General features: G+C 41.5%; 3 protein-coding genes across 3 annotated transcripts in view; all 3 read left to right on the top strand.

Annotated features, from left to right (window-relative positions):
- The window catches only part of pik3c2a (phosphatidylinositol-4-phosphate 3-kinase, catalytic subunit type 2 alpha), a 48,647-nt gene extending 38,767 nt beyond the window's left edge, over positions 1–9,880 (top strand). Inside the window, exons 22-33 of the mRNA XM_083916484.1 lie at positions 185–314; positions 803–939; positions 1,671–1,840; positions 2,432–2,588; positions 3,542–3,651; positions 4,425–4,632; positions 4,734–4,858; positions 5,419–5,536; positions 5,635–5,716; positions 6,670–6,776; positions 7,570–7,695; positions 7,857–9,880. Coding sequence (XP_083772610.1) covers positions 185–314; positions 803–939; positions 1,671–1,840; positions 2,432–2,588; positions 3,542–3,651; positions 4,425–4,632; positions 4,734–4,858; positions 5,419–5,536; positions 5,635–5,716; positions 6,670–6,776; positions 7,570–7,695; positions 7,857–8,039 — 1,653 coding nt within the window. The 3' untranslated portion in view covers positions 8,040–9,880. The remainder of the gene's footprint in view (positions 1–184; positions 315–802; positions 940–1,670; positions 1,841–2,431; positions 2,589–3,541; positions 3,652–4,424; positions 4,633–4,733; positions 4,859–5,418; positions 5,537–5,634; positions 5,717–6,669; positions 6,777–7,569; positions 7,696–7,856) is intronic.
- A 1,515-nt stretch (positions 9,881–11,395) lies between these two features.
- rps13 (ribosomal protein S13) lies at positions 11,396–15,752 on the top strand. The gene is made up of 6 exons (XM_083916301.1): positions 11,396–11,438; positions 12,753–12,801; positions 12,900–12,978; positions 14,569–14,738; positions 15,145–15,245; positions 15,679–15,752. The coding sequence occupies exons 1-6, from the start codon at positions 11,416–11,418 to the stop codon at positions 15,710–15,712; spliced, it is 456 nt and encodes a 151-aa protein (XP_083772427.1). The 5' UTR covers positions 11,396–11,415; the 3' UTR covers positions 15,713–15,752.
- Positions 15,753–16,899: 1,147 nt separating this feature from the next.
- LOC310948773 (uncharacterized protein) lies at positions 16,900–21,334 on the top strand. The gene is made up of 3 exons (XM_083916005.1): positions 16,900–17,294; positions 18,265–19,586; positions 20,427–21,334. The coding sequence occupies exons 1-3, from the start codon at positions 17,132–17,134 to the stop codon at positions 20,634–20,636; spliced, it is 1,695 nt and encodes a 564-aa protein (XP_083772131.1). The 5' UTR covers positions 16,900–17,131; the 3' UTR covers positions 20,637–21,334.
- Positions 21,335–22,003: the final 669 nt, after the last annotated feature.

The raw sequence follows: 22,003 nt of genomic DNA, 5'->3' as shown, positions 1-22,003 counted from the left end.
CTGACAACTAGTTCTTGTGTCTCTTTCACCCACTCCATCAGTTTAAACTGTTGACATCATTAACATCAATGCTTCTCATCTGAACGCTGCGCCCCCTGGTGGCTGAAGTGAAATCCAACCAGTAATAATAATAATAATAAAAGAGAGAGTGTTGATGTAATTTGTCTCTCCGTTTGTGTGTCAGGTTGGAGAAGACCTGAGGCAGGACATGTTGGCTCTTCAGATGATCCGCATCATGGACCGCATCTGGCTGCAGGAGGGGCTGGACCTCCGCATTGTCAACTTCAAATGCATCTCCACCGGCAAGGACAAAGGTAACAATCAAACACATGGAGGCCACATTTACACTTGTACAGACACTGGATGTGCATCTCTGTTGGCCAGATGACAAATCTGATTGCAGTCCGTCTTTGTTTTTGCGGGCTACATGTGTATCAGAGTCGATTCTCCTCCAGTCCAAAAGGAGGTGGAAATGCACCTGATGCTGTTTGGTAACTTCCAAAAATGCTAGAAGAACCATACTTCTGCACTTAGAGGTTTAGTTGCTACAATGTTCATAAAGGAGATGTCTTCTCTCTATACATTACAGAACAGAACAGATGAGCTCTTTGTGCTTTATAAGAAGGCAGAAAGTGTTTTTAGATGCCACAGGCAGGAATGAGGAATACAGTCTTGTGATGCAGTCACCCTGTAATCAAAATAGACAGTCATTACAACAATACAAAACCATTTTTAAAAGTAATACAGAGCTGAATGTTGTGTGCTTGCATCGTGTTAATAAAAGTTGCGATGTGTCGTTTAGGCATGGTTGAGCTGGTGCCGTCCTCCGACACCCTGAGAAAGATCCAGGTGGAGTACGGCGTCACCGGATCCTTCAAGGATAAACCGCTGGCAGAGTGGCTCCGCAAGTACAACCCTGCTGAAGACGAGTACGAGAAGGTAAAAACACATAAAACATACGTGTGCACACATTTAAAGCTGTGAACCTAACACTCCAAAGTTAAAGAAAAGTAGTAGTACAGTATATCTGTCACATTATGCTACTCACTGCACTGCTACCAATAACATGTATTATTTATTTGTCACAGAGTATTTATTTCACATGTATTATGAATCTAGGTCACACCACTGAGCTGCTTTTGAATGTCTTATGGTGGAAACTCGCCATAGCCATGGCTCAAATATTTAAAAAAATAAAATATAATTCCTTTGACACAAAAGAGTTGGCTCAGTAGGGGATAAAAGGTTGTTGTAGTCTGGAAGTTAATAGCTTTTGTAGAACTTTGACACCTATAAATGTGAAACCTTCCTCCACACTCTGACCCTAAAAATCTACTGAACAAAGTCTGACCCTGAATTTCAGTAGGACGCAGGAATAACTTCATACATACATGTTTATCATATGGAGCTCTGATGTTTTTGAGGCTGGTGACACTGCAAAAAAACCCAACAATTTCCATAATTTTTTGGTTTTCTTGAGACATAAGAAACTTCACTTCCTTCTCAAGTATTTAGATTTTTGCCCTACCAAACAAAATCAGTGTTACACTTCATCGCAGCAGTACTTGTCAGCCAAACAATCCCTAAAACCTGTGTTTCACACTGAGCATTCACATGTTCTTCCCTTCTCTCTGTGTGTCTTCCTTTCCTTTCCTCTGCCTCCTTTTCAGGCATCAGAGAACTTCATCTACTCCTGTGCAGGATGCTGTGTGGCGACCTACGTGCTGGGCATCTGCGATCGCCACAATGATAATATCATGCTGCGCTCCACCGGTCACATGTTCCACATCGACTTTGGCAAGTTCCTGGGCCACGCGCAGATGTTTGGCAGCTTCAAAAGGTGGAAATCAGATAACGTTCTTGAGCACGTGTCTGTGTGAATGAATGTGTGCAAGTGGTTGTCAGATAAAACATGCTTTTAGTATGCTGTCAGGGTTTAAAGGTCTTTCCATAAGGATGTGTCAGGATCTTAACTGCTGTCTTTTTGTGTTCATTACCAGCTAATAGACGAAAAGTCATGTACCAGTTGATTTCAGTGGAGAATGATGATACAGCATCATACAGGAATGTGAACATAGACACTTATTTCAGGTGTAGGATTCACTGTATTCCTACCTGGCAAGATTAATGTGTATTCTCACACACAACCTGGTACAAAAGCTCACACACTGCACTGACTCCCAGCTGCCCTACAACCACACTCTTCTATTTTTAGCCTCTGAGCATCCTCACTGAAATATTTAGAGGCTTTGTAGTAACTTGCTTGAGTGTGTCGCCGTTAAAATTCAAGTGTTGTGTGTTCACTCTCCTGATCCAGATTTTCACAAAGATTTAAACTACAGACCTTTGTCCCACAAACACTTATTTGTATAACTTCCTGACTAACCCTCCTCAGAAGCTGAACTTAAATCATTTCCTTCTTTCCCATCAGGGACCGCGCTCCGTTCGTTCTGACCTCTGACATGGCGTACGTCATCAACGGAGGCGAGCGTCCCACCAGTCGCTTCCAGCTGTTCGTAGATCTGTGTTGCCAGGCCTACAACCTCATCCGCAAACACTCCGGACTTTTCCTCAACCTGTTGTCACTGGTGAGACAGAACACACGCACAGAAGGCCCAGGGGTATTACGTTTATAGTTAAAAGCTGCAAATTCTGCAGCTGGATTTTATACAAATTGAGTAATCGACGCAGCTTTGGTTGTGTTGCAGCTGTTCTACATTCTTCTTCTTCTAGCATCTTTTAGATGACTTATTTTCTTTCTGCACTTTTCTTCCTTCATGTTCCTAAAGTTTCCTCACCGTTCAGCTAAACTCTTTTCTGTTGCACCTGCGAGAACTGAAATAAGGGAGAAGCTGTGCCTTCATAATAACTCAGTGCTTCACTATTGTCCTAGAAATGTCAGCTAATAGAAATATGCCGCAGTCTGTGTTTCTCAAAATAATTTCTGCTGTTTATTGTATTTCTAAAAAGAGAAGTGCATTTTTATAACTTTTCAAATATACAAAGGCAACCCAGAGGCTTTACATCACAATAATAATGGATTAAAATAGCATAAATGAAATGGGTACATAGGACACATGTAGACATGAGTTTAGCTCATTGTCACACTGTCTCATCTCATCTCATCTCATCTCATATTCAACCGCTCATCCGGGGTCCGGTCGCGGGGGCAGCAGCTTTAGCAGGGGACCCAAAACTTCCCTTTCCCGGGCCACATTAACCAGCTCTAACTGGGGGATCCCGAGGCGTTCCCAGGCCAGTGTGGAGATATAATCTCTCCTGGGTCTTCCCCGAGGCCTGTCTCTTATAACTGCCTTTATTCAGCAGTGATAGATCTATCATGCAGAATGATTGACAGCCCAAAAACTACTTTTATAGCATCGCCTTACTGTTATTTAGGTTTATTATTTACTTTAATAAATGAATGAATATTCTGTTGGATGTACACTAATTTAGGGATTATTATATTGCTGTATAACTGTGTATATATAGACTTAAAGTAATAATGTTACTTTACAAACGGATCATCTCTTCAATGCAGATGACGTCATCAGGCCTCCCAGAGCTGACGGGCTCCCAGGATCTAAAGTATGTGTTTGACGCTCTGCAGCCCCACAACACAGACGCTGAGGCAACCATCTTCTTCACCAGGTACATGCAGTCACTTCTATTCCCTCAGTGCTGATCCAAAGTTCTCTGTCTTCGCTCTGGTTTCAGTAAAAAGAAAAAACTAAAAGAAAACATGAATTTGCAAAGTTTTAATAGAATTTCCCCCGACTCTTGGAAAACCTCAAAAATGGAAACATCTTACGAAAGGGAGAAATCAATCACTGTTCTAGGCATTTTTCCCCCCTTTCTGATGTACTGCCATGTGCACAGCTGCTATTTTGGCCAGACCTGTTATTTTGAGTTCAAGGACAATTTATTTATTTATTTTTGGCTGCTACAAACTCAAAATCCACCAGGTGGCAACAAAAGCACGCTGCTATCGCCATGGGAAGATTATGAGACAGACATGCAAGAAACCTCACCAGTGCATTCGATAGGAGCAGTCGTTGGGAGTCTCTTTGAGTCTCTCTGTGGCTGTTATAGGTCTCTTTGCAGTCATTTTTAACTGTCTTTGTGGTTATTTTGCATCTCTTCATGGTTGGTTTGTGTCTTGTCCAGTGACATTTTGCAGGTGAAGGGGGCACCTGACGCTTTGACACATTTGAAGTAGTATCGGGTAGACCTTGTTTTTGTAAAACAAGTCCAGTTAAATTGCATCTCAGTTTGTTGACATAAATTTGTGCCTTTTTAAAAATATCTGTGTAACAGTTTTAGGTCAAAGTGAAAACGACATATTGACTGTTTTCACCTCCACCTACATCTTTCCCCCCCATACTTCTTTCTCTTCACCCCCTCGATTTGGCCCTCCTCTCCAGGCTGATAGAGTCCAGTCTGGGCAGCGTGGCCACCAAGTTCAACTTCTTCATCCACAACCTCGCCCAGCTGCGCTTCTCTGGTCTGCCAGCCAACGATGAGCCCATCCTGTCTTTCTCCCCCAAGACATACACTCTGAAACAGGAGGGCCGCATCGTCCACGCCTCCATCTTCTCCTTCCAGAAGAAATACAACCCCGACAAGCACTATGTGAGTTTCACTGTGTCATGTCCGTGTTCCATCACAGCCCTGAATGTAAAACACTGACACCTGACTGTGTGTCTGTCTCCCTCCCTGTCCTCTCTGTGCAGACGTATGTGGTGAGGATCCTGAGGGAAGGTCAGAATGAGCCACAGTTTCTCTTCCGCACTTTTGATGAGTTTCAGGAACTCCACAACAAACTCACCATCCTCTTCCCCCTCTGGAAGCTGCCGAGGTAAGGCATCACCTTTTTATACAGTTTTTTCCACCAAATTTTGTGCGTTTGTGGTTTTTACACCCGAGAAAACACGCTAAAAATAAACCAGTAGGGTAGTATAGTAGGGAAAAGACTAGTTTGCCTTTTGTTTTGTTTTTCTAGTCATGTCCGACGTGTTGAATGCTCTGGAGAACAGAATTAGTAAACAGTAGAAAGCAGCATGGAGGCCAGTGTCAATGTTACTTATTTAGTCTCTCTTTCAAACTCGGTGTCCACTCATTTCGAACAATGTTTGTGGTTTGTGGTTGAGATGAAAAAGACTCTCAGAATTCTCTCATTTGGGAGAGGTGGGCTTTTGTAAAGCACGTTTGCACATGTATGAGCACGAGCGTGCGCAGATTTGGTCGGATGAAATATTCAGAAACAGTCGACAAGACGCACAAAAACTCAGAGGTCTATGGAAAGATTTGTAAACAAAGCGACGGTACCCTAAAGCACGGGCACGGTACGGATGGACAGTGTGAGTGCATCACATTAAATGAATAGTAATTAAACGTTGTCTCTCTCATTATCTCTAGTTTCCCCAACAAAATGGTGCTCGGTCGCACCCACATCAAAGAAGTGGCTGCCAAGAGGAAGCTGGAGCTCAACAACTACGTCCACAACCTGATGAGGAGCTCCACAGAGGTCACACAGGTACACGTGCGCAAAACCACAGTAATCAGTAAACTCGACAGGACAGTGTTAGTATTCTGTAGCAGTCACTGAAGTGATCTCATGCTCTCTTTCTCTAGTGTGACCTGGTCTACACCTTCTTTCATCCAATTGCACGAGATGACAAGACGGAAGGCGAAGACGCCACGCCCAAAGCTCCTGGTAAATATTTTCATCCTCATCTTTCAAGTAACTGTTACCCTCCGCATGTAGTGTTACACATGAGAATGACAAGAGGCAGATTATATTGAAAAACATTTTAGGTATTGATTGGGTAACAAAGACTGTGTTCTAAGAGAAAAGGCTGCGTGTAGAACTTTCCAGCTGGCAAGGCCATTGTTTGTATGCCGCATATAGTTGTTCATGTTGTGTCATAGTACGTTCATATCCAAATGCATAGTTATGTACATGGTCATGGGGAGGATGTCATATCTAGGAGTTTGATTGTTTCTGTTATGGTGGCCTACCTGGATTCTAGGGTCAGTAGGCCACGTGGGAGGTGTAGAACTTTCTATTGTTTGTATACTGTGTACACTGTTTATGATGGATGTTATGATTTTGTTCTGGGGTATTTGAGGAAACAAATGTGTGCATTTTACCACCTTATACTGAATGCAGGCATATTTTCTGTTATATTTCATGTATGTTATAACCTGTCATGCCAGGTTACAGGTTGTTGTATTATTATTCCCGGTCTCCAGACTGTGTGTCTGTGTACGCTCATTTAGTCACAGTGTGCAGGCGGTTCGCCTTTAGGTTTCATTTTCATTCACTTGATGGTCAGGACTGGTACGCCTTGCCGGTGAGTGACTATAAACTAGCATGCTAGTCATTCAAATCAAGAATTGATATCACACGTTTGTATACTTTCACTAGTTAATTCTGGGTTTTGTGTTTGTTGCAGGTTTACATCCAAACTAACGTAGTTAAGCAACTCCTTAACGTCACTACTTTCAAAGCTGGCAGGCCAGTGTAGCGGTAGCAGTCAGGCTACCTAGAGTTTTAGCCGTCGTACTTGTCCTGAACCCTTCCAGTGGGGAGTTTATTAAGCTTTAGCAGGTAGCTTAGTAAAGAACTGGACACGGTGTGTGATGACTGGTATCTGACTGTTGCAGAGCCTCCACTGAGTCCAACTTCTGGTCGGGTGGAAGGAGAAGTGAAGCTCTCAATCTCCTACAGGAACAGCAATCTCTTCATCATGGTCATGCACATCAGAGATCTGGTAAATACAGATGATTTAATATACACTAGAGGATCTAGATTCAGATATGATTTTATTATTATAACTATTTTATTCTTACAACTGAGAAATAGTTAAACTGTCTGTCAATGGACTGGTATGGTGATGACAGGGTTCGTACGGGTGCTTGAAATCCTTGGAAATGCTTGAATTGTATTTTCAAGGTTTGAAAAGTGCTTGAATTTTGGATAAAGTACTTTAAAATGCTTGAAATTGGATCCTTAACACAACAAATAGTTAAAGAAAAGAAAATATAATTTAATTTCTTATCCTTCTGGTGTTATATAACAATTTTATAAATAATGAATACAATGTATTTTCAGTGTATTCGTAGAAATATGTATTTTACCACAACTGTAAGCTTCTGGAAAAGCTTGAAAATGGACCTTGAAAGTGCTTGAAATGTGCTTGAATTTGACCTTGGAACATGTGTACGAACCCTGTGATGAAATCATATGTTGAGATGTGGTAATACACAATAATGTCATCTAAATTGATAAAAATGAGCATGTTAACTCAAATTCCTCAGACAATCTGATGTGAATTTTGGTTAAATTAACTTGGGAATAGTGTTTTTTGGAGAGAGAAAAATCATGTGAAACAGTTTTGTTCATTTTGCACTTAACTTCATACAAAAATGAAATTTACCGTGGAGTTATTTCAAATAGATGTATTTAGTTTGTGAATAACCAGAAATTAAATCACTTATATCGTGATAGAAGGTTTTCGCCCAGCACTATGTTGTTGTTGTATTAATCCCTCGGCTCCCCTTCAGGTTTCTGAAGATGGAACCGATCCCAACCCGTATGTGAAAACCTACCTGCTTCCAGATCCACACAAGACTTCCAAACACAAGACCAAGATCTCGAGGAAAACCAGGAACCCTACTTTCAATGAGATGGTTAGGAGATATGTTTCTACATTTGATGTAATATTCCTGAGCTGGGTGTTGTTTTATAAATGTAAACATAAACTGGTTAATCGTGTGAACAGCTGAACCCAAATCAGAACTTCACGACCATCAGGACACTTAATTCACTCCCCCCTCCTCTTCCTTCACAGTTGGTGTACAGTGGCTACAGCAAGGAGACCCTGGGCCTGCGGGAGCTTCAACTGAGCGTGCTCAGTGCCGAGTCGCTGCGTGAGAACTACTTTCTGGGCGGCATCACGCTCAGACTCAAAGACTTTGACCTCAGCAAGGAGACGGTCAAGTGGTACAAACTTACGGCCGTGCCCTACTTCTAACCCCCTCCAAAGCCGGGAAAGACGCCGTGTCTCCAGACAAAACGCTGCATTCACATCATATGGGAAGGCAGCAGATGCGGCTTTACTTGAAAACACTGGTCACTGCCATTTTCCGTTGATTAAACACTGCTTCAGAAGGGTCCGGAGACGGATAGAGAATTTCTGACATCATTAAATTTAAAGCGTCAGCAGTGATATTTTAATTTCCAATCTAACAAACCAAATGTCGTGTCTTGCACATGAGTCAAGTCGTGATAAGTATTGCTAAGGCGTCACGGCAGGACGCAGCTGTTCTTGTGTAACCAAGTGTGTGTTGAACAACTGAGCAGTAATTCTACAGAGTTTCATCACGGTGTCGTTACGGCTTCAAACAGGGTGGAACACCACGTGACTGCTTGTAACAATGATCGTGCTGTTGCAGTTATTCCCATATGACATGAATGCAGACTCCGTCAGACACACCCTGAGAGGGCGACCGAACGGGCCCATTCACCAACCCTCAAAGGGGAGCCTGCTCTCTCTTTTCCCCCCTCTTTAACTAATCAAGATTGTTCCTGTGACAAACAATCTCAACGTCTTTCGTCTCTCTCTTTCCTAAACTATAACAAAGAGCTGTAATGTTTTGTACATTTTGATATTAGAGGACCAAAACGGCTTACTTTTCAGAAGAGTATATATAGATTGACACGTTTATTTTTTAAGGACTAGAAAGGGGGCTCATTTTTACATTTTCCTTGTTTATTTTCTACATAGACAAATAGGAGGCATCAGGGTTTCCTGCCTCGCAGCAGACACTTCTAGGTAGAGTAGTCCAACGCACCAGATTCCAGGATATCAACCGTAACCGTATGATTCCCCAATAATGTGCCAAACGTAATAAGAAGGACGGCAAATCAAACAACTCTCCCACGTAGGGAGCTGAACAGGGTGCCTTTGTTTGTGCTCACAATCCCATTTTAATGTCCAACTTGGCCTTATTGCTATCTATATTTTATTAATAACGATATGTCCTTATTAAAGAACGATCTATATTCTTTAAAGCTATATCCGTAGTCCTACCAGAGCAGGTGTGGTGACGGACCGGCACCGTAGAGGTTAATTGTAACAGTGGGCCGCCGCTAAATGCACACGACCAGGTCTTTCTCTCATGTTGTTACTTGACTATTTTCACACAGCACACCTTAAAGGGGAACTTGTATCATAAGCTTTGGAACCGTGCTCCGGATGAAGCTGATCATAAGTCAGTTCTGCGTTTCCTTCAGGTGGTTCAAAACCACAATTCAGACTTTTCAAAATGAGTTAAAACTGGAGTCTGGACGTGAGGCTGTCTGAGGCAGCAACCACACCCGCGACGACTTACTGGGTAAAATGTTAGCAATAAATTCAACTGCCAGTGAAGTCCGGATCCAGCCGGGTTTTATGATATCTAAGTGAGAAAACACTCTGGATTTTGAGGAACCTGAACACTGATCAGCGCTGAGAAAGGCAACTTTAATGTCCAACGTCTTCACAAAAAGGGAACGAGATTCTGAGCATTAGCTGCTTTTCCTCTCCACTCGCTAACTCTAAATCTAAAGTTGTTATTAATGTTTAATAAAGAAATTAAATCTATCTGATTATCTGTTTTTAAGAGAAGATCTACGAGACAATTATGACCTGAGAGCATTACTCACACTATGAATATTAATGACTTGATCCACTCTTTTAGTGACTGTACAAAGAACGCGAGCAGAGTTTGTATTAACATGGCCAGTTATTTATTCTTAATTGGTGACCTGTAACCTGAATGGATCAGTGTGTACTGTAATCCCTCTTTCCTAAAGCAAATTAAATGTTTTTGGAACAAATATGATGTGACTCTTGTTTGTGTCTGTGTCGTTGTACAGATGAACTGCAAGAATAACAGATGCACAGCGCTGACTGCCTTACATTGTGTTATTTTTATTTAGTAACGCAGAGTTTGTATTCAATCAAACCAGATGCGTGCTATAACTACATTTGACTGATCAATACCTCCATTCATGCAGGTGTGAGTTTGACTACTGCGTGGCTACTTTGATTGTATTCATCTCATCTCATCTTCAGCCGCTTATCCAGGGTAGGGTCGCGGGGGCAGCAGCTTTAGCAGGGGACCCCAAACTTCCCTTTCCCGGGCCACATTAACCAGCTCTAACTGGGGGATCCTGAGGCGTTCCCAGGCCAGTGTGGAGATCTAATCTCTCCACCTGGTCCTGGGTCTTCCCCGAGGCCTCCTCCCAGCTGGACGGGCCTGGAACACCTCCCTAGGGAGGCGCCCAGGGTTCATCCTTACTAGATGATCCTGAACCACTTTGATTGTATTTTATGACGAATTATAAAAAAATACCCACATGCATTTAGCTGTCTGTCTGTCCCAAGGACATTTGGACAGGTGGAGCTGGAGATCGAACCACCAACCTCTCTGAGCTACACACGAAATTGCATATATTAAACTCTGTGCTCTTCTAAGTAGTTTGTATGATGTACTGTTCAGTTTCACGTTTTTATCGTCACAACAGTTGCAGGGAAGCAGTCGTTGGTAAAGAAATATAAGGAAAATATTACATAAAATAAAATAAATCAGTTGTCAATGTTCATAAAGTGCTTTGCTATAAATATCAACATGAATTATTTTACTATTTCTGTAACTTTGTGTCAGATTTTTGGAAGTAGAAGACGAAGTGTGAAACATCTGTATTTGTCTTGATGTGTTGAAAAATAAATATATTGACAGCATCAGTTTCAGGTGTTCCTAATAAAATGGACACAGTGTATATATTATATAATAACTGTATATCTTTATATACAGTCTACAAATGAGTGATAAGTAGAAATAAGTAAGGTAGCCGATAATTTATTGGGCCTTGAAGAAAAGATTTTGACACAACAAAGAACCTCCAGACCAAACAAAGAGCCTCTCTTAAACCCCTTACAGTGTCATATATCAGCAGTATAAGTACATTTTTTATTACATTATTATTATTATATACAATAGCAGAACATATTTCCCCTCTGGTCTAATTTCTTCACAAATTCATAAGTGCCATTTAATTAGACTAAGTAAGCAAAAGAGGATCACTTTGATCACAAAGTTGTATTCTTTGAAAGGTACAGGGAAATTATTATATTATATATATAAATAATATATAAATATTATTTATATATATAATATATTATTATTATGTTCATCCAAAACAGACAAAATAATATTTATACCTCTGTCAAACCACTTGGAAACACTCCACACTCTGAATGCGTCACACACAAAGCGTCTCTTTGCGTCATTACGTCACTTCCGGCGCAGGCGCAAAATACCATTTTCTGTCGCGTGTGCGGCCTCTCTTCCTCTACCGCCATCATGGGTCGCATGCACGCTCCCGGGTGAGCTCTCTTTTTATCCTTTAAAGCGCAAATATTGTGTGTGTAGATCGGTTTTGACGGCACGATATGGCTCTTAAAGGTGTTATGGACGTCTGAGGACCGGATTAAGCTCTTTTCTCCCTCATTTTAGCGACAAAATAACTTAAATCATCGCTCCCTCGTATCGACAGCCGTCTCCGGCGAGCTAACGTTAGCCACCTAGCTTTAGCTCACCTAGCTTCTGCTGCTTCACTTCTCCCTTAAATTAGCCAATAATGTTTTACTCACTCACAAGCACGTTTTTCCGTGTTGTTGACGAAGAAACCCTCGTAATTAAGGCACTTGACGTTAAAGTTGTACACTAGTTAACACGAGTGTGAAGCTAATGTTAGCTCAGCCATCAACCTTCATTAACTGCTCAGGTTTGCACAAACTATTTCTTTATTTATATATTTTATAGGGACAGTTACAGTGAACATAGGATAACTGAGAAGAGCTGCTCAATGCAAGTGTCATAGTTCTTATAGTGGATGCCAATTTGCAACTCAAGCCCCTAGAAGGGCTTTTGCGGAAAATAAGATTAAAACAATGAGGTAAACAGTACAGCTAGATACAGTAAAGCACAAGTTATTAAGGCGATAAAAGAGGTTAAAACAGCGAGGTAAAAAGAAGGTAAACAGATAACAGTGAGGTACAGTAAAACAAGATATTCAGAATTGTTTTTTATTGAACTAGGGAAAAAAGTCTAATTAAGATTAATTAATAATTAAAACTATTTAGTCCTGGTCAGACAGACAGAAACACAGTTCCACAATTACAGTAAAAGGTCTGAAGCAACAGAGGATGAAAAGTCAGAATTAAGCAAAGCATGCAAAGCCATAATGGTGTGCTTCAACATTATAAAGCAGGGTGAGGTAATAAGAGACTAAGTACAACAAGATACAAAGAACATATTTAGTAGGAACATAATTACAGGCAACTATACATGAGTACAAGTGTCTTGGTGCATAAACCAGGATATGGTAACTTTATTTAACAAAAAAAATGAGGTTGGAAGCAAATTTCAAGTGTTCTGTTATTTGCTCCTTTTACAGAAAAAGCTGTCTGAATGAAATATGTTCAGACAGCAACAGTTTCCACTTAAAGCTGCTCTGGTGGGTCTGCTGCAGCTCTGTAGCCTTAATGTATTTAGAGGCTGAGGAGAAAGTGTAGTTAAACATTTAAACACACGCTTTACATTGGATTGGTTTTCCTTCACATTACTTTTAACATGCCTGTAATGTTTGCTTCCAATGTCAATGTGTCTAAATAGTTGCATGTCTTTATTTCCCACAGAAAGGGCTTGTCCCAGTCAGCTCTGCCTTACAGGCGCAGTGTTCCCACTGTGAGTATAAAATTACCTTTGAGTCGCACACACTTCACAGTATTGAAACAATTCAGAACCAATGTATCAGTTGGTAATCATATAAACATCACTTTCAGTGGCTGAAACTCACATCTGATGATGTCAAAGAGCAGATCTTCAAGCTGGCCAAAAAGGGCCTGACCCCCTCTCAGATCGGTAAGTGTTTCTATGAGACTACAGTAATAGAAACGTACTGATGTAATCGTGTCCTTATGCAGAATAGTAAACGTGTAAAGCTATCCATAGCAGTTAAGCCGTACACATGGGTGTATTGAATTTCAATTCTGAAGCATTGGCTGCCTAAATTATCTGTCTTTTAAAACATATATTAACACATTTTTTAAATTTGCTGACATAATTACAACATACTGGTTTACTATTAGATGGTATAACCAAAAATGCTTTGGGAAACTTGACTTTGTTTCAAATCTATTTGTTGTTTTGGACAACGTCACTCAGTTGTAGACTTGCTACTAACTGATCCATGTGGGATATATGTGCATGATTCTGCACAAATCATTGTCCTGCTCTTCCTTTTTACTGAGAGTAGTGATATTTCTGTTGTGCTAGAAAAAAGCTGGAGGTAAATTAGCAGAACGGCTACTTGGTGCCATCTCTGCCAGTCCCCTTCACACAATCAAATTGTACATTTTGTTAGGTGTTTACTGGCACTCATCCTGCTATAGCAATGTGCCTTCCTAAGCTGTCATAGGAGTGTGTAGGTGAAGCCTTTTTGACTAATTAAGCGAGTGGCTAATGGAGTCTGGTGCGGTCAAACACGCCACAGGCACTAAATTGTCATCGCTTGCAGCAAACTTTGTGGAGAACGAGGGCAAAACAGCATCTCTCTGGTCTAGCCTACCTAAAAACACTAACACAGAATCCGTCGGCATGTGAGAATCCCATATACGACTGTGCCAGTTTGTACCTGGTTGGTTACCGACAGCGTTCACTTCACCTGGTCAACTCAGTCTAGATAACGGTTGACAGTCCTACACTTATTACTGACCTGAAAATTTAACACTATAACTTCGTTCATGGAGTCATGGCGGTGCACATACTTTCAGAATGAATTTATGGGAACACTGAAGAGACTGGAAATATCGCATAACTGCATATTGTACGGTTGTTGTGGATGCGTGAGGACCTATATCGTGTTGAAAGATAATCTCGTCATATCGCATAAGCCTACTTCTTATTGCTATTTGCTAATATATGCAGGGAAATAAATGAAAAATGCTACGTGTGGTCATTCAAATGTGACCACCGCTTAATGAATTAGTCAACCCCATTCTTTAACACCTAACCACTGTTTACCACCTTAACGAATCAATATTATAATAATAATCTAAATAGGGCAAGTTTTGATTGTTTCACTAGTTCAACAATCGATAGCATGTACTTAAATTTGCGTATCAAGCTCTCTTGGCGTTGTTCAGATCTACTAGAGCACCAGTGCTTGTTGGACTGTCACATCAGCTGTGTTATGAACTTGCTCCACTGAAATGTTCACTGTAGGACAACAGCACAGGTCAGAGTAGAGCGCAGGATGGCGGTCCGTCTGGTCAGCAATCGGTCCACACCATGTGAAAATAATGGCCATTGTTCTCGAAAACAAGGGGCATCTTAAGTACATTTTGGATTGTTTTTGTTTTTTGGGTGATGAAGCTGACATGACCGATGAATAAAGCGTTTACGAGTTACACACATTGTCCAAGTTTCAAGCCTGTTTGTCACCCTGTGTAGGTGTGATTCTGAGGGACTCCCATGGTGTGGCCCAAGTACGTTTCGTCACTGGCAACAAGATCCTGAGGATCCTTAAGTCCAAAGGTCTGGCCCCTGACCTGCCCGAGGATCTCTACCACCTCATCAAGAAGGCTGTGGCAGTCAGGAAGCATCTGGAGAGAAACAGAAAGGTATAACGGACCAGGACCAAAGTCTGGGTCTAATATCGAGACCATTAATGTTCAAGTGTTCGATAGCAGCGGGTGTGGTTTGCTGCTGTTACCTGAAACCTTGCGTTGTCTGAAAATTTGCAAGTGCCACCAAATGTTTTGCACACTGGAGCTTACATCGCCATGCTGTTTTGGGTTTATTAAAACTAAGTAGACAATATTGTTGAGTTTGGTTAAAATGATCATAAAATTAGGCACATGACAATTTAAGTTAGTTTCCTTTGTACAATGAGGTACAAATGAAACTACATCAGTGGATAATGTGCTTTTGATATCAGCAGTTACTGGGGGTTAACATGGGTGGATGCACATTAATGCAATATCTGTTACACTTCATACCCGTGACATTTCATTATTATACTTGCAGGACAAGGATGCCAAGTTCCGCCTGATTCTCATTGAGAGCAGGATTCACAGGCTGGCCCGTTACTACAAGACCAAGAGAGTACTGGCCCCCAACTGGAAGTAGTACGTATTTGTTCTGCTTTTGGACGCTTCCCTTGTTTTTGTCTCAGTGCCATTTTTGTTATTCTGCAAAAAGGTGACAAAGTTAAACTCAATGATGTCATAGACTTGCTGCTAACTGATACACTTGGGATGTATATGCATGAAACTCTGCACAAATCATTGTCCTGCTCTTCCTTTTTACTGAGAGTAGTGATATTTCTGTTGTGCTAGAAAAAGCTGGAGGTAAATTAGCAGAACGGCTACTTGGTGCCATCTCTGCCAGTCCCCTTCATACAGTGAAATTAAACATTTTAAGTGCTTTTATATCAATTCTCTATATTTTAGTATTGGACTAGTCCTACATTGTTTCCGCTCAGTAGAAAAGTTGAATATGTCCAGGGGTGATTTTGACGAGTGCTCCCTCTAATGGCGTGTTCTCTCTTTCTGTTTGCAGTGAGTCCTCTACAGCTTCTGCTCTGGTGGCATAAATGCTACTTTTTGGATTAATAAAAAGAGTTAAATTGGAAATTATGTTGTATGGCTTTTTTTAAACTCAAGTGTTTACAGAGGTTTTAAAAATCTATTTTGTGGAAGTGAAACTATTTGGTTTTGGCACAATTTATGTATGGGATTGTAAGTGTAGGTCAGGGAAACTGCCTTTATGATCTCCTGTGGGGAAATTCAGTCATTGCAGGAGTATGATTTACAAACAAATTCTCATTGTAGAGGCTTAAGGCTTAATTTAACTGTTACATTAAAGGTTGAATATGGAGACTGAGCAGAACGCCGCCATCTAGTGTCTCATGATCGTAAAAAATCCCACCGCTCGGGTTGCCAGGTTGGTCAGACCCAGTCCAGTAGCCTACAGGAGACCAGAGTCTGTTTGAACCCATCCCCTCTGGCAAATCGCACCTTAAAAACAAGTATTGAAAATTAGTTTGAAGGTTAGCTTACAGATTAAGAAGAAACAGCCATTTTGAAATGCACTTTAATGTTGAACTCAGCTATAAAATGAATGCTTGGCCTATATTCACTCAGGTTTTTGCCCGTCTCCACTCACTCAGCTGCTGGGACAAATAAGCAGCTGCAGGATTGGGAAACTCCATTTCACCCAGTGCCAGCCCGCAGTAGCTGCACCAATCAACAGACAACCCTGGCAACACACAATGTCGGGCCTATTGGCTGGTACAATGCAAACAGAACGTGACAGTCATTGTCAAACCTGTCAAAAAAAAAGTGTTAATTCAGACTTGATTTTTTTTTTAAAGGAAAAGCAACACTTTCATTCTGTACCCCTCAAAACGCCTCATGGGTGTGTTATTTATTAAAAAAATGTATACATATTCAACCTTTAAATATAATAGATAATAATACAAATGGAAACAACAAATAGTACTTTCATATCTTTCGCTTTCATGTTAATGAAATGTAATTAGGGAGATAGGAAAACAAATGTCCCATGCTATGAAAAGTGTTTTTCCTGATCTGATGGGAAATTACGGGCACTTTCTATGCGTCACACGTTACGTAATCCGTGGGAGGGGCTTATTACGTGAGGGGCGGTTGGTTTGGTGATTGACAGCAACGGCGTCCAATCAAATCCCGCCCCTGACGTCACGCATGTTTCCGTTTAAAAAGAATGGTGTTGCAATCTCGAGACATTCACCCTCTACTACGACGACGACGAGACAACTGAGAAACATGGAGAAGATACACGGCTTTATTTGACGCAGAGACCCAAAACAATGGCACATACTTGCCGGAAAATGAAGCGACAGTACATCGACGCCTATCTGTCACTGACAAATACGCGAAATCTGTTGGTTTTCGACGAGGAATACCAAAATACGTGAGGATTTGTGTCCCCGACGTTAACCGCCATAATCCGAGAAGAAGTAAAAACAAAGATGGCTGCGGTTGTTGGTGCTCCGAAGGGTTCTGAACGGACGGCGATGGAGAGGTTCGGTAGCGGGGGGATGGCGCTTCTGCCCTGGACTAAACAGATGCTGACAGTGCTGTGGGAACAGCTTCGGCTACTGGTTCAGGTCATTTACTACACCTTCGTGTCAGGTAAGAAAAAAGTGAAACTTATTTTGTCTGCCTGGCTTTGTTTATGTGCTTTTAACGCCTCTAATTAAGTTAAATAAATACAATTATATTCAGTAGTCACCATGTTTGTTGTGACAGTTGTTTGTTTGGTCGTGTTTACGTCCTAATCCATGCTGTCACAACAATGTTCACTGTAAACAAAACTCATCAGCACTGTAACTTATATTCTCTTGATATTCTTGCTTTTATTTTTATCTTATTTGCTTGATTTTAGTTTGTATAATATTTTTACACGTTATTGTATTATGTGTTTTTTTAATTTGTGTTTCTTTCCAATGTTTTTAATGCTTTTCTGTAAAGCACTTAAATTACCTGGTTGTTGAAAGGTGAAATAAACTTGCCTTAAGATAAGATATTCCTTTTTAGTCCCACAACGGGGACATTTCCATATTACAGCAGCAATAAATAACAATCAATTATTGCTAAATATGGATCATGAACACTATAAACTAAAATATAAGAATAGCAGGAGCAATATATACTATATTCTGTATATTGCCTTGCCATGTAAAGTCCTTTTGGCTCTCCTTAAGAAATAATATTATGTTAAGTAGTGATCATGTTTTAATTGCGAAGCACACTAGTGTCAGAATTAACAGGTCTAAGCATTTAACATGGGAATACCATCTGTGGCAACATGGCATTAATAGATAAACTTCTGATTACAACAAAGATGAACAGAGAGAGACATTGTATGTATACAAAGTTAACTTTTGAATACTAGTTTGTATTATTCCCCACATCAGTCAGCCCTATGATGGTTGTATATTCACAGTCTTTAATCAGGGTGTTTTTTATTAAAAGCACTAAAGAAAGTAGAAAAAACATTGTTTTTCCATGTCATGACCTAAAGGAGATCATAATTCAACATGTAATTTATATTCATGCCCTTTTTAAATGTCTCTAACATATTTTCCCCCTGATTTTCCAGTTTTCCAGATGTTCAGGTTTGAGGTTCACGTGAGAATCACAGACGAGACTGGTCAACACATCCAACACATGACCTCAGCAACGAACCCGACTGAATCCTTCCTGTTCTCCTCCCTGTTTGACGGAGACGACAGGGTGATGGTTGGCGGTTCGAATCCCCTCTCTAACTTCTGTGCCGACGTTGGCGACTCCTTCGCCGGGAAATCCACCGCCGAGGCCCTGCTGTCCACTCTGCGTGCCGACGACCTGTGCTGCGGACTAGTGGACGATTTTGTGTCCGGCAAAGAAGACGGCATCTTTCTCGGACATCAATCCAGCTGGAAAATGGGCTTCCCCGGCGACTGGAACATCTTTGTATCAAGCAGCGACAGCTCGAGCGACGGCTGCCATAAAAATAGCGAGAAAGTCTTCAAACAGGAAGTTTCAGAAGAGGAGATAAGTTTCCACTGGAGCAGCGAAGAAGACCACAACATAGTTGAATTTGACAGTGAGGAAAATAAGGCGCTCTGGGAGTCTCTCTCAAAATCTAACGATCCTTACAACCCCTTCTTTTTCTCTGCGTGCATTTCAACCAACACAAACATGGGGAGAAGTAAAGGCAAAGCGATGAGCAGTGATACTGACCTCGTGTCGGTGAGCAAGGCCAGCGAGGAGATGTTGGGACCGCGAGGCCTAAACATCTGGGTCAGTCGTTCTGACAGCGAGAGCAGTTGGAGCAGCTGGGCCAGTTCGGACAGTTCAAGCCCCGACATTGACGAGGAGAGCGAGAGGCTCTTGGAGTTCTTCAGCACTCCCGAAGACCCCTACAATCCCATGTGCTTCACTGCGCGCACGTTCAGCAGCACATCACCTCAGACCACCACAGTCTCTAAACAAAAGGCCTCACTTCCTGCACCTCCCTCCAAGTCAGACACAGACACGGAGGACAAGGAGAGCAGCTTCCCTCCTTCATCTGAGGATGATGAAGAAGAGCAGCTGTGGAAAACCCTCTGCCAAAAGGATGACCCGTACCACCCTCTAAACTTCCAGGCCTGTCTCCAGAGCTCCCCAACAACAACAACAACAACACTGCAGTTAGGAGAAAATACAGACCCCTTTAATGTCCACCACGCAAAAAAACCTCTGATGAAGGGAAAGAAATGTAAAAAAGAGGCAACAACACCCCGAAAACCCAGAGCCACCAAACCCTCACTGCCAGAGAGGAAGTCAAAGCATCACTCCCACCCAGACAAAACACTGGTGCCCTGGAGAAGACGCGGACAAACGCCCCGGTCACCGCAAGAGGAGGAGAAGGAAATCAAGCCCAGCACGGCCCAGAAAAAGGTCATTATCTAATAATGAATTTATAATTTAAGTGCCAGGCAGGAAGCATAAATGAAACCCCTTTGAGGTTTGACGTAAAAACCTTTGTAAATACTGCGGCACGTGGAAATGGGCTTTTTTTTCTATTTATTCTGCTTTGACACAATAGTTTAAATTGTAACGGTGTCAAAAACCTTTTCTTTTTATATGAAGTGACAACCAAATGTTGTTTTCAAAACTAAGAAATACAGCTTTGCAGTTAGGTCGATGACACTTTCCCCCCCTCCGTTTCTATTGGCCCAGTAGATAGAGAAGAGCATGTGATCCTTTTTATTTAGGTGAAGTTTAACACAAAGGAGTGTATTCTGCTGATTCTGCTATCACTGTGCTAAGATTAAGGTTAATTCCTGCCTCAGCGCTGACACACACACACTGTACTGCACAGTGAGTTAAATCGAGCTGTTGTTTGTTGTTGGTTAGCAACGCCGCTGGTCGTCATGACTAAGCCTGTCTTATGACTCCAGCGAGTCAGCAGAGAGTATGTCTTCCATATTGGGTGATTGTTAATACTTTGCCAGCTTGAGATTCATCAGACTCATTAAATAAAGCCTGAGGCAGAAAAGCAAGTCTTATTTTGATTACACGCCTGTCAGTGCTGGGAAAGAACATTGTTATTTATATGTTGTTGTTTTCTTTGATCCACAGAACATTTTAGTATCTTTTCTCTGGGCTTTAGATACCCTTGACATGCACTAGTAGCTATAACTAGTAGTTATAAACCCAGAAGAAGTGCACATAAAGCATTAGTATTGTTTTTTTTAACAAAATGTATTAAATATCTGTCTTTCTTCTGGATTTCAGGTGCAGTTTTCTCCTCTGGTCCAAGTCCATGTCATGCGGACCTGGCCCTTTGCTCGACAGGCGTCCCGTAAAGGACACTGGGAGGAAATGGCGCGAGACCGGGACCGCTTCCGGAGGCGGGTCCGGGAAACAGAGCTGGCCATCGGCTACTGCCTCACGCAGCCGCACAGAGAGAAGATCCGGGCGTATCTGGACGGTGCCTTGAAATAAATTAAAAGTCCGGGAACACTGAATGTTTTATTTCCTTTTTCGGATGAATCTCGTGATTGGTTGCAATGCAACAGTGATTTTGGTTTAGGCCAATTAGAGTTTTGATGTTAGGCCAACTTTAATGTACGGTGTCACGTTGAACAACCTTGTACCTCAAAAGGTTTTATACATTTTGTGACTGTTGCACTGACTGACACTTTCTCATATTAAGCCCAGCATTAACGTGTGGAATGTTGTATTTGTATGCCTTATATACTGACCTAGTAATGTAACTTATTTATGCCCTATGGAGCTTGTTGTTTATTTTTTACCGTTGGTTTTAAGTGTGTTTACGTGTGAACAAACCCCCCCCCCCCCCCCCAGTGGTGAACCTAGAAGTTAAGAGTAGAGTCTGACGATATCGTAAGAAAGCAGAGATTTACAGTACAAAGTGTTTTTGAAAAGTGTTTTTGTTTAAGCATGACGTGTAGATATGAAGTTCTGGTGTGATTCTCGTCTCATTGTGAAAATAATTTGGGTTTTGATTTTTACGTTTAAGTGTAGAGATGGATATCTTTATTATTATTATATCAACTGACTCAAACACTTTGTCTGATGTGATTCACTCAGCTTCTCATGGCGACATCATGTAGCCGGAAATATGTCAGAAAACTGTGTGTAGCAAATTTGTTATTAGGTGCTTTGCCAAATCAATAAAATTTGTTACATTTTATATCACTGTTCCCTGTTTTGCGGATGCAACTTTTTATTATTTCGACTTAAAAGCAAACGACACAAACAGAATGTTAACACTGACCAAAAACACTTCCTGTGTCCTAGTCGAGCACTTGACATTTCCTGCCTTGAGTGTAGCTGTGAAGACAGTACACACGGTCCCAGAAATATGTAAACAACACCCACACGTTTAAATTCCTCAGTGGGTAAAGTATAAAACGTGTGCAATAGTGCACGTCTCAGCTGTGACAGCCATTTGCACGGACGCGTTCTTGAGAAATTCCCTCTCAAAAGGCTGAAAATGTGAGAAAATTAGTTCAAAAGATGCACGTGTATCACTGATGTTTCTCAAACACTGCACACCACAGTCTGGTTTCAGCTGCAGAAAAGCAGGAACCCTCTGAAAACTAGCCAGGATAGTTTATACCAGGGCTGCCCAACCCTGCTCCTGGAGAGCCACTGTCCTGCATGTTTTAGGTTTCTCCCTGCTCTAACACACTTGAGTCTAACGATTTACAAACCTGTGATGAGCTTCAGCTGCTTGATAACGAGCACATCATTAGATTCAGGTGCGTTAGAGCAGAGAGGAACCTAAATCATGCAGGACAGTGGCTCTCCAGGACTAGGGTTGGGCAGCCCTGGTTTATAACATA

Source organism: Echiichthys vipera (assembly GCF_963691815.1).
Source record: "Echiichthys vipera genome assembly, chromosome: 7".
Taxonomy (NCBI): domain Eukaryota; kingdom Metazoa; phylum Chordata; class Actinopteri; order Perciformes; family Trachinidae; genus Echiichthys; species Echiichthys vipera.
Note: the sequence above shows the minus strand (reverse complement) of the source record. Positions and strands in the feature narration are given on the sequence as shown.

Bases quoted from the DNA above. Each gene is read 5' to 3' on its own strand.
- rps13 (XM_083916301.1), top strand. From the start codon at position 11,416: ATGGGTCGCATGCACGCTCCCGG. The intron at 11,439-12,752 runs GTGAGCTCTCTT...TATTTCCCACAG, and splicing joins GGTCGCATGCACGCTCCCGG to AAAGGGCTTGTCCCAGTCAG. The intron at 12,979-14,568 runs GTAAGTGTTTCT...CACCCTGTGTAG, and splicing joins CCTGACCCCCTCTCAGATCG to GTGTGATTCTGAGGGACTCC.
- LOC310948773 (XM_083916005.1), top strand. From the start codon at position 17,132: ATGGCTGCGGTTGTTGGTGCTCCGAAGGGTTCTGAACGGACGGCGATG. The intron at 17,295-18,264 runs GTAAGAAAAAAG...CTGATTTTCCAG, and splicing joins TTACTACACCTTCGTGTCAG to TTTTCCAGATGTTCAGGTTT. The intron at 19,587-20,426 runs GTCATTATCTAA...TCTGGATTTCAG, and splicing joins CCAGCACGGCCCAGAAAAAG to GTGCAGTTTTCTCCTCTGGT.